General features: G+C 43.9%; 1 protein-coding gene across 1 annotated transcript in view; it reads right to left on the reverse strand.

Annotated features, from left to right (window-relative positions):
- Positions 1 to 1,243: 1,243 nt before the first annotated feature.
- Positions 1,244 to 19,557, reverse strand: part of LOC131464346 (zinc finger SWIM domain-containing protein 6-like) — a 49,003-nt gene continuing 30,689 nt past the window's right edge. Inside the window, exons 4-14 of the mRNA XM_058636776.1 lie at positions 18,857 to 19,007; positions 17,315 to 17,494; positions 16,026 to 16,196; positions 15,759 to 15,905; positions 15,496 to 15,642; positions 14,489 to 14,749; positions 13,447 to 13,582; positions 7,776 to 7,933; positions 7,528 to 7,691; positions 6,048 to 6,129; positions 1,244 to 5,942 (exon numbers count right to left, since the gene is read on the reverse strand). Coding sequence (XP_058492759.1) covers positions 5,077 to 5,942; positions 6,048 to 6,129; positions 7,528 to 7,691; positions 7,776 to 7,933; positions 13,447 to 13,582; positions 14,489 to 14,749; positions 15,496 to 15,642; positions 15,759 to 15,905; positions 16,026 to 16,196; positions 17,315 to 17,494; positions 18,857 to 19,007 — 2,463 coding nt within the window. The 3' untranslated portion in view covers positions 1,244 to 5,076. The remainder of the gene's footprint in view (positions 5,943 to 6,047; positions 6,130 to 7,527; positions 7,692 to 7,775; positions 7,934 to 13,446; positions 13,583 to 14,488; positions 14,750 to 15,495; positions 15,643 to 15,758; positions 15,906 to 16,025; positions 16,197 to 17,314; positions 17,495 to 18,856; positions 19,008 to 19,557) is intronic.

The following is a 19,557-nucleotide window of genomic DNA, read 5'->3' on the forward strand; positions in this document are numbered from 1 at the left end:
GCGCACACAGATGGACGACACACACGTCGACGCATACCGGGAGCCCGCGCTGTGCTAAGCTGTGGCGTGTTCGCCGGTGTATCCGTCTGCGCTTCATTACTGTTCACACGCAGACAGTTGCAGTGTTTTTGTGTCAATGTTTAATGAGGGGCTGGGAGTCTAGGGACCTTTCTGCTGTCAGGAGCTCCTGTAGTCTGGAGCTACCACCTGTTCCCATTCACTCCCTAAAGGCCTCGACACACATGCAGGAAAACACATGCAGACACACGGAGGCATGCAAACAAGAAGGAGCATGCACCAAAACATGTCGACACAAACACACCTGACAAAACTGCATACACTGATTTAGTCATTCTGTGGCACCACTGTCAGTGGAAACATGCGTGTAAACAGGTTGGTGCGGTCGGCTGCACAACACGGCGATACACAAAGACGACGGGACTTTTCGACTGATCTAGTGCATATTCCTCGTCAGCCTCGTCTGAGATGACAAGTGTGAAGGTTGCTGCCAGCCAGAGTGATCCGTCTCTGACTTATTCTGACACGGCTGTTTGATGGAGATCTGCGCCGTCCCGACTGATGCGTCGACTGACGGACGCCTTCAAACGCACAGGCTGCGTTCAGTCCAGTAACGATCCATGACAGACCTCCTGAGACAAAAGTGCAGCTGTGCAAAAAAATAAAGTTTACTGTGTCAGGGTGCAGGGGTACGGAAGAGTGTTAGGGCCATATGAAGAAAAAAAAAGAAAGATGTCTGAGATTTAAGTCAGAATTCTGACTTTCTTCTCAGACTTTAATCTCAGAATTCTGACTTTCTTCTCAGACTTTAATCTAGAAACTGACTTTTTTTTCTCAGAATTCTGACTTTCTTATCAAACTTTAATCTCGAATTCTGACTTTCTTCCCAGACTTTAATCTCAGAATTCTGACTTTCTTCTCAGACTTTAATCTCAAATTCTGATTTTAATCTCAGAATTCAGACTTTCTTATCAGACTTAATCTTGAATTCTGACTTCAAACTCAGACTTTTTTTTCTCAGAATTCAGACTTTTTTTCTCAGAATTCAGACTTTTTTTCTCAGAATTCAGACTTTTTTTTCTCAGAATTCAGACTTTTATCTCAGAATTCTGACTTTAATCTCAAATTCTGACTTTAAAATCAGAATTCATGTTGTTTTATTTCTTTTTTACCTATGGCCCTAATACTCTTCCATACAGCTCAAAGCAGCTCAAAGACATGAATATACATTTCAAAAAAACTAACTTTTATTAAAACAAAAAAACAAAACAAAAAAACAAATCAATTATTGACTCATTAACAAGATTATAAAACAGTGATTTTAGTTACATAAATAAATTGATATCGGTGTATCAAATCTTAATTTCATAAGCATGTATACATGGGTCATTGTAATAAATAAAATGGGAGAGCAGAAGTTTCCTACACGAACAAAAGAAAATCAAAATAAAAAATGAAATAAAAACAGAGAGAGAGAGCGAGAGACTCAGAGGAAATTGTTTCTGAAGAGAACAAGAGACACTGGACAATGATTTTCTTTTTTTTTCTTTTTCACCAAACACACGTGAGGAATTGCTTTTGTTAAAGCATGAGTTACACAGCCATTCACTTACTAATTAAGGACACTAAAGCTGGGACCAAGGTGGGTCGTCTCTCACCTCTTAGAACGCGTTTGGTTGTTAGACAAGATCTCCCGTTTGGTTACTTTAAAGCGTTAAGACAAGGCAAGAGAAAAGGCTGCTTTTTATGTTTAATCAACACAAAGTAGAAAAGAAGAGAAAAAAAAAAGGGGGGGGGGAGTATAAAGAAGAAGAAGGTAAATTAATGACAGTACAGCTGAACATCGCAGAGGAGACACTGGCAATTCTGTGGTGAACGGAGGGGAAAAGTGACTCGTCTGTTTCATCTTGGACAGATTTGAACCTGTGCATAACTATCACTGTGAGTCTGAACGGCCATTTAGCTACAGATGTGACACCGACTTCAGCCAAGACTTACATTCATGCAAGGCTGGACACATAGTACACAGTTTCTTTTTTGTTAAAAAAAACCCAGGTTCTGCTCCAATTAGTAAAACACATTATCGTTTACCCCCCATAGGATCCTGTGGAAAACTAGGCTAGTACAACGGCTTACATGCATAATTAAGTACTTCAAGAAATCCTGTAGTGTTTTCAAACATTTATCGACCCATGGCCTGAAGTAGTCTACTTCCCTCTTCTTTCTTCCCCCCTATGCTTTAGTCAGCAGGAATGAACATCTTTTATTTCTCTCTCTCTGTAATTACCAATTTGACTCAACTTGCATTTCTTAAGGGGATCCAGCATCTCATGTATGAACGCCCGAGGCCTTTGTGAGCGGAGAAATTTGTCAACAAGGTCAGTCTAGTCCTTCTGATATGTTCTGTTTTTCAACCAACAAAATGAAGAAAAAAGAAAAAGAAAAGACAAAAGAGAGAAAGGAGAGAGAGAGAGAGAGCAAACTACAGCGGCTTCAAGTATTTCACATTACATAGAATACTCTGTATAAATTAGTTAACATATACTTTCAGATCCTCCATATTCAGACATATACTATGGCATATATACAGAGTACAATAAATGCTCGCTCACGTTGTGTCATGTGTTTGTCTTAATTTTTTTCTTTTTCCTCTAGTCAGTCATTCATTTGTTCCGCCTTGGTTTTTTTTTTGTTAATTTTTTTGTTGTTTTTTTTTAAATCCTGTGTAGAGAAATCCCTGAGAACGTTCTGGTTTGACAATTACTGAAGGTTCCACACAATGAACTATAACAGCAGAGAGTCTAATTTTCTATGATTCACATGCACATAGTGTAAAAAAAAAAAAGAAAAAAAAAAAAAGGACACTGGCCAAGTCTGAGAATTGACCATACGATGGTGGCCGCAGATGAGAGGGGGACGGACATACAAGACATGTCTTCCGAGTGCCAATTTGTCTCTTGAAAAGGGGGCGGGGTTTAAGTACCAATGCCAGGGCAGTGATGATGTACAGCAGAGAAAAACAAAAAAACACTGAGCGGGAATCCGACTCCCCCATAACCTTGGTGTCACTTGTGTGAATCTCTTGTTTAATTAACACTGTCGGGCTATCTGAGATGATAAATATCACGATAGCGAAAAAAAAAGAAAAGAATTGGGAGCTGGTTCAGTACCGTGTCATGAGGTAGTCGTCTCCCTCTGCTTCAACGAGAAAACTCAGCTACAGTGTATGTGTGTGTGTGTGTGTGTGTGTGTGTATGTATATGTGTGTGTGTGTGTATATATATATATATATATATATATATATATATATATATATATATATATATATACTCGTTTAGCCTAATTTTGGGCTGTTGGGAAGTAACAGCTATACTGCATTACATTAATGTGACAATAATACTTGTTATCTTTGGCTACATCCACATTACTTAGTTTTCATTTAAAAAAAGGGGGGGGGGGGGTGATTCCCCTGATGTTTAAGAGTCCTGAAAATGGATAATATCTTAATTTTGGTTTGAAAACAAAAGCACAGAAGCACCCGAACTCGGGAGCAAAAATCCTCTCTTCACCCGTTGTTTCTATAGACCGTATGCAAAAATGGACGTAGCCTTCTCGTTTAAAAAGATAAAGGACAGAAGTAGCAGTTAGCCACTAGGGGGCGACTTGGCTGGTTGCAAAAAGAAAGAACTCCATTTGATCGGAAGTCTTTGGGAAACGAGCGCCCTTCTTACTTGACTTCTAATGTCGGTAAAACGTTGTCCTGAGGAGTTGATGTCTCAGTCACTAGTTGCAGGTCTTCTTCAACAGCACATGATGTCAATTTGGTAAATAAATGATGTTCCACATTAGAGGCTGATGGACGGTAAAGCACGGCTTATGCGACTGTCTGGTTGCAGGTGAAATTCTGGTGGCAAAAGCCGATCAACTTGACTTGGAAACTGGAAGACTACGGCCATTTAATTACGCAGCCTACGGTTGTTCCTCAATGGTTATATTTGACCAAACTCAGTAACAGCAGAGCAGAGAATCAACGTCCTGTTTACACCAGTACATAAACATTTTCAGGTGTTTTTTGAGTCTGGACGCAGATTTTTAATATCTGAAAATGCTTTTTTTTTTTTTTTTTTTTCAAATGAAAGCACAGTAGTTTGGATGTAGCCTTTGTTTGTACGTGTAGCGCCTGCTCGCTGTGTTCGACAGGCAACGACCAGAGCAACACCAAGTTAGCTCAGAGCATTATTGTGTTGTCATGAAGCTAATGCCTGGGACCCAGAGAACACCAATAGCTTCCCATGTGCCCAATGCTGCTGCTGCTGCTGCTGCTGCTGCTGCTGCTACTGCTACTGCTGTGTCTGGAGAAATGCTGATGGCAGCTTTCTGTCAGTGCTAAACCAAGCTGTGCCATGCCGAGCTGAGCCGAGCCGAGCTGTGCAGTGCTGCCCAGCACCCACCGGTGAGGGCGTAGACAGAGGGAGGTGCTCTGTGTGGTTTAAAGCCTTAGTTTCTCTTTGAGGATTGCCGGGCTGTTTTTTTTCTTCTTCTTCTTCTATATTTGCTTGTACATGAGCGCTATCGTAGAAGGGCTTCTGCCACTTGACAACATATACCTCTTCATACTCTGATAAAAGGGAAAAAAATAAAGATGCTTCAAATAAAAAAAAAAAAAAAAAGCCATTTCACTTTTCATTTTTCCTCTCGCACACATGATGTAGAGAAATACACACAACATTCACAACATGACAAATTTCCTCTCTTCTGAAAAATAAAAACACGTATGTACATGTAGTAGTAATAATGTTATCAATAATAATAATAATAATAATAATAGTAATAATGTTTATAACAATAACAACAGCAAGAACAATAATACCACGTGTGGCTCTGTTGATTTTTTGTCATCTTTTCCTTTCTCTTTTTGCTTCATTCTACAAATCGCATCCCTCGTTTTTCATTTGTCTGTTTTGAGAAGTCCAAAAGAAGTTCAAAAAGGCAGACTCAAGTTAATAGAAAAGTACTAGAGTCAGGAGGGGGGCTTTTGGTGACCCCCCAGCCTCACCCTCAGCCGAACCTCTCCCTCACAAGCATCATTAGTTTCTTTTTGCCCTTGTAGATCTGTTTCAGGTTGTCTATGAACTGGGTGAACTGAATGTGTCCATCATGAGCCATCATGAAAGTCTCCCGGGCTTTCCCCAGGAACTCGATGAATTCGCTGTAGTGGCGCGGACTAATGTGTGTGAGACGTGAGTGCGTGGTGTTAATGTAGGCCCCGATGGTTGCGTCTAGCAGTTGCCTGAGTGGGGCCTTGTCCAGGGACATCAGTTTCCCAGAGTTCCTGCGGCTGTGCAGTGCGGACACCATGCCCGGCGTGGTCAGCGTGCACCGCCGCAAAATGTCCGAGAGCACGGTGGCGCACTTCACACTCTTGACCACCAGGGGGATGACGGCAGCCAGCTCGTTTTTCCCCAGCGAGTGGCTGAGGGCGCAGGCCCACAACACGTCGTTGATGGCCGGGTGCGTGTCCTGGTTGTAACTTAGGTTCAGGTGAGCCATGGCTAACGTCGCCAGCTTATACGCCCGCATGGGGTAGCCGCGGTGTTCCATGTAGCGTGCTATAGTGAACAGCTGAGTGTAGCTCATCCCGGTTGCCGCTGCATCCAGTACAATCTGATAAGCTGTCTCAAAGGCAATGTGGTCCTTTTCACAGAGTGTAAGCGCCGAGAGGGCGCAGTTCTGGGGGTCCTTCATGGCGCACTGGAGGGCCAGGGTGCGGGCGGAGGAAGCCAGGTTCTCCTGCTGGTGGCAGTCCAGGTGGAGGCGGACGATAGTGCTGTTGGACATGACCGTGGTGGCCACAATACTGGTGGCTTCTGTGGGGGTGAAGAGGGTGAACCAGCTCTGCATGATGCTGTCCAGCGCGTACACACCTGCAGCAAAAAAACACGATAAAAATTATTTAGAAATGATACAAAACAGGAAAGTTAAAAAAAAAAAAAGAAGAAGAGGGGAGTTTAGGAGTCATGGTCACTAACCAACTTCGGTGGCACATGTGACTAACCAGCGCACCATCTCTCTTCTCCTCCAGTTTAACGTGGACAGCGTTATTCTCATTACCTGAGGGATAAGAAAAAGAGTGAAGCAATACAATACAATTAATAACTGTCTCACTATCCATTGTATCCAATTTGAACCCTCAGGGGCATTGAAGAATAAATAGATCTTTGTATCCTTCACACATAAATATTGTGTGAAGACAGGTCTTAAGACTGGTCTGGATATTAGAAAGAAAAGCGACTCAGAGTTTGATCTCTGAGTTCTGGTCCTTGTTCTGCATGGCTGTGTAATGGCCTTGTAATACGGAGCCCTTTTTAAAGAAAGTCCAGTTCCTAGTATTCTGGGGGGGAAAAAGATTTTAGGTTTCACAAACGCCAGGTTGTAAATCACTAAACCTTAATATCCTCAAAGGCCAATTCCACGGATTCTTTTTAGAGTTGTTTCAAAGAGACAGTGAGTCAAATATGAATATCACACAGAGTGAATGTAGAAAAAAAAGGGCATTTGTCTTCACACTTTAAAACTGTAATCTGGGTGAATCTAGTGAAAGCTGAGCTACAAATGCACAAAAGCCACTATACATCTCTAGCACGACGAGGCTTGGCTCTGCTCGACAGTTGGCTTATTTTTTTGCTTTTCCATTAGCGATAGTACCTGTTATACCTGCTCTAGTGAGGACGACATCTGACACATGAATCAAACAGTTAAAAAAGATTTAACAATCCTAATCTCCAACATTTAGCGAGGAAATGTGTCAAATCTCAGTAATTAAAAGAGGAATCTGGTGTATTTAGCGACAGCACTGCTGAAAGGCAGCGAGCGAGAGCCAAATCACAACCCGTTCAGCCGTATCTTAGTTCAGTGTCAGTGTCAGGCGGAGTCAGTGCTCCGGTCGTGCAGGAAATACTGAACTGATCTTTTTAATTAACGGATTCTAATGATTCAGTTACACTGAAAACAACTGCTTTGCACTAGTCACTAGTTTGTGTCTACCTGCAGCTTATGCCATGAAGACACTGCTCACGGTGAGGAGAGTTATGCAAGAACTGTATAGTGCAACCTTTAGAATGAAAAGAGCCATTTCTGTGCACCCAAATATAATTAATCTGGAGCCGCAAAACCCATTTGACCCATAAAGTTAAGATAATATTACTATAAAAATGGAAAATGAATGAAATTTAAAGTAACCCACTTTGAAATGTATAAAGCAATATTGCAGTATGTGGATCCAAAGATGGACAGGACTCCAAATTGGCTTCCCATATTTCAAACGCAAGCTTTGACGTCGATATTGGATGTGATGCACAACATATTAATACACTTATTTATCACCTTGATCTCTAAATAAGAGTTTTATTCAAAGCTGCAAGGAGCCACTGCAGAGGGGCCACAGGTTGCAGACCCCTGGTATAGTGGGAAAGTGCCATAATAATGTACAGTATGTGAGCAGTTATGTACCTGCAGTCCCAGCTCCAGAGAGACTTTGAGAAGCGTGATGTCGGGCAGGCTGTCCATCAGCGTGGCAATCTTGAATGCGTCCTGTGCAAGTTTGAAGATGTGAGACGAGGAGTGAATGTTTTTCTGGATGGACTCCAGGACTGTTTCCAGCCTGCGACTATCGCCTAAAAAGAAACACATGTGCGCGTGTGTTAGAATGGGACAAGACGTGCTTGGGTTAATACTATTTCTTGTGAGGGTTTCTGCACCTTTGGCAGCGGTGAGCATGGTGGAGGCCAGCTCACACTGCTGAGACTCTATGTGGCTCAGGGTGAACCAGCGCGGGTAGCGATTGGGAACCACCGAAACAATGTGGTGAGGTCGCGACAGGTCACCAGACGAGGCTGTCGACTCCAACACCGGCAACCTAATGGACAAAGAGACGCAGGAAATGAGCTCCAAGGAACACTATTATGAATCAGAAAACTTCAAAAAATACTTATAAGGAGAGTACAAAAAGGATTATGGTGGCATTAAAAGTTGGGGGGGGGGGTCTCGGAAATAATAATCCGAGACACCAGAGGTCCATAAATCAGTAACATCACAGTGAGATCTTTTCTTTCTTCTTTCAGTAACAAGCAGACAGACAGAAATCCTGTACAGAGAGAACAAGTCTTCATTATGATGGTCTAAAAAGTGACTTCAAAATGACTTTGGTGATCACAGGGGGATTACAGTTAGCCTATCCCTGCAATTTACTTGCAACCTAGTATTTAATCACCTAGAAACCGAGGTATAATTAGTATTTTCTTCGGTCTAATTGGTCATGATGAACTCGGAGCTGTGCAACACCTGCTGCAGGATGAAGGAGCTCCACTAGTTTCCTTTCTCTCATTATAATAATTCTTGACAGGGCAGAAGCTGCACCGGCACCACGAGCATCACCGCCATTACCACCACTGTGGCCGGCTCATCTCCTATTCTGCTTCACTTCTCCTCCCTCCGCTACCACCTCACTTTTCAAAGGTCTTCTCTCCTTCAGAAGATACGGCACAACCTGGCCTTCTCTCAGCCAATCACAAAGCTAATTGAGTCCGCGGGGAAATTAGGGAATTCACCCTCCAGCCCTGCAAGGCTGGACACACATAAAACAAATACCAACACACACGAATGAAAAGAGTCAGTGTGCACACGCACACACACACACACACACACCTGCCCTTTTGAAAACACATCAAAGCAGTCCGGTAAAAGCAATGTGATGCTAAATGCCAGTTTCAATTTCAGCGCAGAAGTGCATGTGATACTGTTGCCACCTGAGTGAAGGCAAGCACAGACACGGCCTCGTCTTCACTGGGTTTTAAGTCGTGCTCGTCACCGAGAGCGAGAGAGAGCGAGAGAGAGCGAGAGAAACAAAACCAGTCGAGAAGAGTGCGAGTGTGAAAACTCACACATGGTGTAAAAAAAACAAAAAAAAAAACACGTTTGGACGCCCTGGCAACAGCCGCACACATCTAAGGAGCTGCTAAAAGCTCCCACAACACTGGGGCCTTCTGGAAGATTCCTGGGGTGTAGCAAAGCACAAAAAAAGGGCCCTGGGTAAAGATGGAGGCCTCATCAACATTCCTGTCTTTGTTTGGGTTTCACCAGAGAGCCAGAGGCCTCCATTGGACGGGAGCTTGAGAGGCCTGGCCTGCTGAAAAATAAGCTAAAAATGTGGGGAGGAAAATCCATACTGGGCCATTGTTTCAGGAGAAACGAAAAAAACCTAGTAGAGTAGAGTGTACCCCCCACTACAGTCGAGCATCTTGTAAACTGCTGCTGAATGATGCAAACTGGCTATAAACACCATTGTCTTCTCTACAAAAACAACACTACACAGACACTTTCATTCAAAGTCAAGTGTGCTTAAAAACGTGAAATTAAACTCATATTTCTTCGCGGCGCTGCCATGGCTGGATATAAATGTACATCAGTGATGTATAAACGCTGGCTTTTAAAAAAAAAGCGGTTCAGGTGTCAACCGTGTCCTGTGTGCACTGTAGCACCACGTCACATCTACGGCGGAACTTCAGCGCCTAAGACGTTCATCCACGCAACATGCTCGTTGACCATGAGCTACTGTAACCTTGCATGTGACCTGGCTGTCTGGAATAGAGCTGAAACAATACAATAACAAAATTAATTGATTTAGTAATCGATTATTAACGTAAGCATCAACATTTTTTAAGGTTTTTTGATATTTTATGGACCAAGCGATTCATCGACAGATTAATCGATTATGAAAATTATCGTTAGTTGCAGTATTACAGCTGCAATACACAAAAACAAGGTCGGTCACCAAGAAGAAGACGGTGCTTTACATGCATGTGTGAATGTGCCTCTGTTGTGTTTTGAGAATTGATTGTTGAATGAATAAAAGGTGTGTCGAGAAGTTAACAGAATTAACATGACAGCAGAAAGTTGCCCTATGCCCGAATGCAAGTATAGACAAAATGTAAGAATTTTAGCGTCGTGTGTGTGTAATTTCAATAGCCAGCTGTAGTTGCATCCAAAATGTGATTCAGAGACACTGGTGTGAAGGGAGTCCACAAAGGACCATGAAGACGGATAACACACACACAACAAATCAGGAAACTATAAAAAACAAATGGGTTGCTGTATTCTTGTTGGATCCACTCACACATGTACACAGCAAACTGTGTGGCAGGTGAAAGAAGAAGAAGAAGAAGGAGGAGGAGGAGGAGGAGGAGGAGGAGGAGAAGAAGATGAAGAAGGAAAAGAGGAAGAAGGAGTGAGACATTGATAAAAAGCAGCCCCGCCAGGTTTTACCCAAATCCCAGGGCTTTGGGTTTCTGGTCAGCATCACCATGACGACTGACTCCTCAGGCTCACACTCCTCTCCCCCTGAGACGATAAACACCTTTCACTTTTCATAATCTATGGAGCACACATCCGTCAGCTCTGTGACACATCCGCTGGAAGACCTCCACTCTATACACAAACCAACCCACTCAGGCCGGAAACCGCCGCGATACCTGGTGACAGGGGTCAAGTCATGCTGCACACGACCTCAGCGCTGAGCCCCCCCCCCCCGAATTTCAGTCCGTGGATCTTAAGCATCAAGGATTGTTGAAATAACACGTGTTTGTTGTTTCCTCGTTCAAAATATTAACGTCTTTAACAAGTTATTTTACGATAACAAAAGTTATTGTCACTTTCACGGCAGTGTGATCTCTGTTCACATGAAATACGTCAATAATAATAACTATCGAAGAATACTTTCATGAGTTCTACTTTAAAGAGATTTTGTTGCCAGTAGTAATACATGCACGTGTATTATATACTGTATATATATGTATATACTGTATATATATGCATATATACATGCATGTGTATGTATATACTTCTAGGGTGGTTTTGCTATGTTTACTCTTGTAATGTTTAGGGTTAGCATGTTTGAATTCAGAATGAACCAAATGAAAATGCTTAGAATAAAAGACCAACATTTGCAGCAACACGGAAAAATAAACACATCTAAAGTAAACTGTTCACAAAAAGAGTATGAAATAATAGAGCCTTACTCTTTTTTTTTTTTTACATTATGTGTTTAAACTTCCTGCTTTCCATAATTACTACAATGATATCTCATATTCAATAGATCACAACATAATAATGTGCAAATTAGCGAACACATAGAAGAAAAGAAAAAGTTTCAGTCTGAACTGAAAGACAAAAGGATGTTGGCTTCCTGTGAGTTTCACTGTCCTAGAATAGCCTCAGTCTGCTGTATGATACACAACACTGTGTATATATGGAATATATGTATGTGGATGACGGCGAGGATATAGATTCATTAGCATCGGAAGACTTGAATCTCATATGGAAATCTCATACAATAAGAGAACGGCTAGGATTTGTCTCTTTGGCGTCCACGCAGCCGAGATAATGACGATCTCTGGAGAGGCGACAGCCGTGAACCAGTCAGCAGACTCCTCTTGTTTTTTTTGTTTTTAGGCCGCTCACAGAGGAGCTGCTGCACGTGCTATTCTCACACACTTTACTGAACCCCCATCCATGCGCATGCGTGTGTGTTCACACACACACACACACTTTAAAATACTCCACTGGATATACAGTATGTGTGTGTGTATGAAGGCACTCTGACTCATTAAAAAAAGGCCTGTTTTTGAAAAGAGAAGACAAGTGGAACGTGAAAAAGTGTGTAAATGAGAGGGTGAGTTAGACATTCTCTCTCTTCTTGTATCAATGATCGTGTTATAATGGGTCCATTAAAATAGCACTGGATCCTTTACCTCCTCCTCTATATTTAACTGTCCGCCATCCCGTGGGAGCAGGGAGGTATATGCTATCATTTTACACTATGCTACATTACACACATTCATTATGTGCTGAGTAGACACCCCTGGTTCCCAGGAGCGCCCATAAGTGGCCATATTATTCTAAATCGCTGGTTTCACACCACAGGAGTGAGGATGGAGGAGGCAAGGGGAGGAAATAGGGGACGGAGCAAGGCACGGTGGGGAGTGGTTGACTCTGGGAAAACCGGCTCGGGGACACACGGCAGGGAAAATGTGCAACCTTGGAACCGCACGGCCCTTAAATGAGAAGGTCCGACGTGTTGTTTTGGTTTTGTGAGCGTGTTATTTCAGTTCCCGATTCCTCACTCCACTCCTTAACTGCAGGAGAGTGGGAGCCATGTGTTTGTTGTTTGCTTTTGTTCTGTGCTTGTCCTAGTGTGGTTGAAGAAGAGGAGGAGGAGGAGAAGAAGAAGAAGAAGAAGGATAAAAACCTCCCTTCTCATTCATTCACTAATCATTTACCAGTTTTACAGCGATGGATGTGAAGAGGCCCAGCTTTGTAGAAACACAACAAACATCTTCCCACACTGCCCTCTCCCTGTTGGCCCTGCATGTGTGTGTGCGTGTGTGCGTTCTCCTCATTACAGCCACACTAATTACACTCTCATTAATGTAATTAATATTCACTGATCAAGCTCCCACTAGTCTCAACATCAAAACACAGTAGCGCACACCGTTTAACACACACATACACATGTACACAGATTAACACACACACACACACACACACACACACGTACACAGATTAACACACACAGAAGCTTGAAGCGCTCATATTTTGGCAACTTATAGATTCATAATATTAATGTTAAGGGTGGGGGAATCTATTGGAATAGTTTACATACCATTAATATTTTTTTTCTTTAATTCTCTTTCACTTCTTGACCCTGCTCCCAAAACAATAAAACATCCAGTCTACTCTGCTCTGATTGGTCAGCTGCTTGTTCCGTGTGTCGGAAACATCCCTTCCCCCCCCCGGGGCTTTCTGGTCATCTGTAAAAGTTGCTGCCGCCATGGCAACAACAGGAGTGTCTGTCCTGCCACACCAATTTCAACGTTACATCAGATACTGAAAGTCGGGAAGACGCAGGCGACAGATCCGAGACACCTTCACAAACACCTTCACCTACTTCACGGTAAAAACTCTCGGCAGATGTTTTTTTTTCATAACTCGTCAGGTCTTTTACACGCACTAAAAAGTAAACACACAAAACCTGAGAGGCTTTTAACATGGGTCGGCTCTTTCATGTCCCGTAGACAGATCACTGTAACCGACATTGGAGCTTTAGGGAAATGTGGAGAGATCTGGGATCAGATTTAGTAAGAGGTGTTAAGACATCCAACAGGTTTTACAAGCTTTCAGTCAAGTTGGGAATCCGCACCAATCTAAACATGGTCCTGCACTCTCAGGAGGTTAGTGGCTTTTAATAGGCTCCATTAACGCAAACGTCCTTCATCCAAATATCAGACTCTTGCAATTTGATGTATGGGGGGGGGGGGGGGTTGACATGGTTACAGCAACACACAAGCAACACACGTATAATATCAAGAGACCTACCGCATGGCTCTCAGTGCAATTTTGTACGCAAGTTCAGCGTCATGAGGTAGGAGAGAGCTGAAGAGATAACGGGCGAAGGTGTGCATGGGGACACTCTCTCTGTGGACAATCTCTCCGAGGCCAGAGTACGGACCAGCTGTTTGAGAAATGCACACAAAAAAAATGCTGTGTTTTAGTGTTTTAGACAAAAAAAGGAGATTGAAGACTTGAAAAAAATTCACCAACACAGCAACAATTTGTGCCATCAATCCAATGAATTTCTGCTTCTGTAATGTTCATTTTGCCATATCGCGAGCTGCGGTTTCCCCCCCCCCCCCCCGCTGTGCTCTGAGTGAGCAAGACTGGTGTGTTCCGTTGAAGCCAGGAAGAGGCGAAACCATGCAGCATTAAAACAAACCGTGACGTCAAAAAACCATATGGTCGTGTGTGTGCAGACTTGGCCTCGCGCTCGCTCTCTTCCCTCCCTCTCTTCCTGCACTTCCCCCCCTTGTCTCTGGTGGGTTATTTTAAACCCCGACAAACTCCCAAGCCACAGACCACATCACACAGTGGTGCGGCTGCAGCCTCCTGGGGCCTGTGGAGGCCTCAGAGCCTGCTGTTCTATTAGCAACGGAGCCAGAGGTGGGTGGTCGTGCCGGGGCCGAGGCAGGCCTGGGGTTTGGGTGGGGACTGGAATGGAGATTGACTGGGCCAGGCCCTCCATGATCCGACACCTCCCTCCCTCCCTCCACCTCCTCCTCCGTCTACCATTTCCACAAACCAAGCCCCACTCTGCTCCTGCCCCGCTCCTGTAAATGTGCGCATGCATGTGTGTGCTGACACAATTCCCCCGGTGTTGCTGTGTAAAGAGCTCATTTTGGTCTGGCCCAGAGCAGCTCAGCCTCTGTTTGCACCACAAAATGAAAGGATAATAAATAGTGAGACAAAGTCCAATGTGTTTTTTATCCAGTGTTGGGCTTGTGTCTGTGCCTTTGGGTGGAGACTGGGAGATGTAGTGAATTAACAGTGACAGCAGTCATTGAAATCTCTTCAATTTCCTCACCCTCGAGCAGAAAGACAGCCTGTTTACGGAAGATTTTGACCAAGGACTCGTCCAATTCCACTTCTTGCAGCTTGGCTAATAGCTGCTCCTCGTTGCGACAGACCTTCTCTTGAGCATAAAGCCCATCGGGCATCACGCGCTGCTGGCCCAGACCCATCAAAGCCGTCTCCACCGCGAGCGCCACGTACGATTCGCCGTCTCCGAGCAATCGCTGCACAGGCAACCGCTGGAGGTCCGCTCGGCTTACGACGCTGGAGCAGTCTGTGGAGGAAGGGGAAGAGAAGGAAGGAAAAGAAAAAAGGTCTCCTGTTAAAAACCACCGTGTCGAGGTCTGAATCCAACAACAATCTGAAATAAAGATCAGCGCCTCAGGAGCATTGCTCAGTTCACTTCTCTGCCTCAGAGAGGGCTATTTCTGGGAGCAGAGGAGGCATTCGGGGACAGAGCAGTAGTTATTTCACCACACTGTGTACAGTATGTACACACTGTATTTGATATATATATATTTATATATCGATGCAATATGATCTTTCTAAATTTACTTCACATGCTGCCATGAAACCTAAGCTGCATGTAAATACATATGTGAGTTAAAGCTGTGCTGAGCGACTTCCACGTAAACAAATGTTCAAGCCCATCGGCTCTCTGCGACCCTCTCGGTGTCTCTTCTCAGCACACATTCCCGTGCTGGACACAGGAAGTTGTTCATTGTCATGGCAACAGCAACGCTGCGCTAGTAAAGCGCACACACGAGGACGCAAGCGGGATGGAGAGCGGCTGAAAAACACAAAGGAGTGCCCGCGAAACGAAGTGAATTCTACTGCTCAGAAAAACACAGCATACAGCGCTCTCTCCGTCAGGTCTGATAGTTTTGCTTTCTAGAGTCAGTTTTCAACGTTTCTGTTCGTGGAGATCAAAACAGAGGCAGAATAACGACATCAACAACAACAACACAATTCCCCAAAATGGATGCACTGATGCAGCCTGAAGTACAGGTGTGAATGTACCTGAGAGGTCTAAGCAGGTGTTCGAGCCCTCTTCTCCCGATCGTCCTGACTCAGTCAGCGTGCTGAACAGGGTACCAATAGGATCTAGGGGGTGTCCCACCCAGCCCTCCATGTTGGTTATGGAGGTGTGGCCTTTCTGGAGCACCTCTGAGGGACGAAAAGACAAAGAAAGTCTGAAATGATTTACTCATGGTTCTTTTATTTTATTTATCTTTTACTGGTGAAGTGAAGTGGTGAAGAATAACGATATAAATAATCTCAACCTTTCTTGTGCCGGCGGAAGTGCTCAAGTTGCCTCTGCTGTTGCCTTCGTAACGTGTTCACCACAGCGATGGCCAGTCGGAGGGCTTCCCTCGGGTAACCGTGTGACCGCAGGGCGTCGACCCTGGCGCAGGCTGTCGGGACGTGTTCTGCGGAAGAGGCTACATTTTAAATCAAGATATTCACGAAGTGGACATAGTACATTCTCAGCCAAAACCCACATCGCCATAATCTGGAATCAGTTATACACACACACACACGAGACGTACCATGCCACAGGGGCCAGCCGCGGGAGTCAAAGAGGGAACCCTCCTGGTTGTCATGGTAACAGTAGTTGGCGTAGAGGTCACTGGCGATTATGTGCTGAAGGTGCCGGTCCTGCCAGTGCAGGTCACAGGCCTCGATGGCTCGTGTGAACACAGTCCGGTGGGGACGCATCTCTGCGACAGACCAGAGGAGACGAGGGTTTAACGCTTGAGGAAAAACACATTAGTGTGTGACTCTATAACATTCTTAATAGTGTCTGAGAACATGTGATTAGAAATGACAACTGTGGAGGAGGGAATTCTGCAGTTAAGACGACAAACGGTCTCTCTGAACAGTGTTCTGACCAGAGGTTTTTTTCAGGTGTGTGTAAAAGGAGCACACGGTAAGCACCACTCCGCCTGAAAACGTTGTAATGATGTCACGGCGAAACCCACGCCGCGCTTTATCAGCAGTTTATTGTTCGCTCGTGAGTAATTACACCTGATCCCACACACAACTGTTTGTTAAGATGCTTTTTTTTTCCCCCCACAAAGAAGGTGCAGAAAAGGCAATTTTCTCACTTCTCTTACACTGCACTTTAAGCAGCGGAGAGTTTATAAAAGGGGGAGGAGTCTGAAGAAAAAAAAACGTATGACGGGGGCTTGCACCAGCGACTTAAGCGTTGACTAAGAAAGGCAACATCTGAATGCCGTAGCTGGTGTTTAAACCAGAGTAGCAGTAAATATGCTGATTTTTTATTGTTGTTGTATAACTTCAAGTGTGAAGATTTGGCAAATGTTACTAGGCACAGAAATTCACTGGGTTTCACCTGAAAAAAAGTGATTCATTTGCACTTTCATGACTTTTTTAAGTCCTTCAAAACTTGGCAAGGTTGTCTGTGACACATTTTTCTGTGGGTTTTCAAATTCGGGAGAGATATTTTTTATTGCTTTGCACAAACTTTGATTTTCAAGCCGTACCATTATGACTGAAAATAAATACAACTGTCACCTAAAAGACTGGCAGCCTGAAGTAGCTTCTGCACCATTGAAAATCTGCCAGGATGCTTCTTTTTAAAAAAAAAAGAAAGAAAAAAAAGAACAAAAAAAAGCGTCTGAATAAAAGCTGTGCGGGTGAAAGTGCTACAGGGAAAAATGACCTCAAATTTGTTGATCGTAACCAAAAGAGTAAAGAAGAACCTCTTCAGGTAGAGGCTTCACCTGTGGCACAACTCACTTTGTCTCACAGCCGTAAAAGGTATTACAGAGTAAATATGCTATTGACACACATACAAAACGTGTCAAACTCTGACCTTGGTTGCCATGGGCACCCTGAGGCAGTGAGTGGGTGAGGTTGGGCAGCTCGTTGCCGTGGTTACCATCCTCCCAGGGGCAGACGTCCACGCTGTTCCATCTGCGTAGCTGGCGCAGCCATGATGACTTCTGCTCTGGTTTACAGTGAGGGTTCAGTACAATGCACATCCACAGGGCACCTGGACACACACACACACACACACACACACACATCACTTATCTGTCCTACTTTCCAATGTATGACAACAATGTCATCAACATCCTAAAATACAGTTATCAAGCAAAGATTGAAAGCTCAAGGCAGTTTTCATATCATCAAAACATTGGTTCCTGTTTCCCTTTAATGCACTATTTCTCTATGCTGCTGCCATCCTGCACTGGAATACAAAATTATTTTAAAAAACAGAACTTAACTAGTCCCAAGGCTAGGCTGACTGCACACACATCATTTTGGAGTAAATTGGAACAAACAGAATATGAAAAGTGGCCGGGTCCCCGGGGAGGTGAGCACATTCAGGGATTTTACTCTCAAGACTGCTGAGGATTTGTACACTCCACAGTGTGTGTGTGTGTGAGAGAGTTTGAGAGGAAGGACAAAGACAAGGACAGACACGGTAGAACACGGAGAAAAAGAAAAAGTGCAGTAAAAAGCGAAGTAGAAAATGAAATGAAAGTCGAGATGGTTTGGACAAGGATGAGGAGCCGTGAATGAGGCACGGCTGGCGTCTGGAGAAGAGGAGTAGCTCCGGCTCAAAGAAGAGAGAGACAAAAGAAGGAGCGAGAGAGAGAGAGAGAAGGGGAAAGAAAAGAGGACGAGAGCGGCACCGAGAGGCAGCATTCACCACACATCAGGGGGAGTGATAAGGACTTGGGAAGAAAGGATTGAAGTATGGACTTCAAAGAGACTGTACACACACACACACACACACACTTCCGAAAATACGTGGAACTGAAACAGATGAGATCACGGCACTGTTCTCACAATGTGCTAAACAAGACTAAAGGGAGGAAAAATGAACAGCATCATCAACTCCTGCAGCAGCAGCAGCAGCAGCAGCAGCCGACAGAGAAACAAAGACACGAGGCAACGCGACTGCTGTCCCGCTGACGGGCTTGTTGGTTTTTGTGGTTTGTGAGGAATCATTTTGTTGTAGATACAGTGCGTTCGTCACGACAACTGCACACTTTATCAAGAGCAGCGCCGACTAAATGTGTCATTTTACACTATTCTAATATCTGTGCTTTTGATGAGGCGTGATGCGCGGTGTTAAACGGCTCCTAAATTACAAAAGACGCTCCTGCTGAGCTGTCGCTGTGGAAGGAGGCCCTCAGTGACGAGTGTGTGTGTGTGTGTGTAATTGAGTGGGTGTCTCTGTGTGGGCTGTTCTGGAAACAAAGGACAAACAAACAAACAAACAGGAAAGAAATATGTGTTTGTGTGTGTGCCTTCCTGTCAGTGTCTGGGATCCATCACCCACCTTGCTATATTCGTCCGTACAGTGTGAGTGTGTGTGTGAGTGTGTGTTTTCTCGCTCACTCACCCAACTCATCCCAGAGCTGTCTGTACTTGTCGGTCATGGTGGTGCCCTGCTGTCTCCACAGTGCCAGCCGAGGGTCGGCCATGAACTGCTCTGTGATCAGTGTTAACATCCTCGCTCCGTTGGAGTCGCGCATCTTCAGCATCTCCCTCACCTACAGGGAGCGAGAGAGGGCGGACAGTTACACACACAGACACACACAAACGTACATGACTGCACTCGACTACACACTCACTATAAGTGATAGATAAAGCACTTGCCAACAGCATTTATGATTCTTTTGTTTCTGTATCTTTTTAGGTAGCTTTATTTATATATATATATGTATGTATATATATATGTATGTATATATATATATATATATATATATATATATATATATATATATATATATATAGTTGTTATAGTTGTTTACTTTGTGTACTGTATTAACGGTTTGCCATCAACACGGTTTAAAGTGACAGTATTGGATCTTTTTTTTATTATTGTTTGTGAACAGCCAATTTAAATTTAAATTTAAATTTAGACGCAGCATCTAGTTGTTCTTATCTGTATTTAATTGGAAAAAACGTCTCACATGCTTCATACAGCACACTGTGACGAGTGGGACATTCAGGTGTTTATTACTGAGAGATACTAAACTTTTTTTTTTTTAGGATCCAAGCACAGACAGTGTGTGTGACCCCAGTGTTTTTCTTAATACT

Source organism: Solea solea, chromosome 8 (assembly GCF_958295425.1).
Source record: "Solea solea chromosome 8, fSolSol10.1, whole genome shotgun sequence".
In the NCBI taxonomy this organism is placed as follows: Eukaryota; Metazoa; Chordata; class Actinopteri; order Pleuronectiformes; family Soleidae; genus Solea; species Solea solea.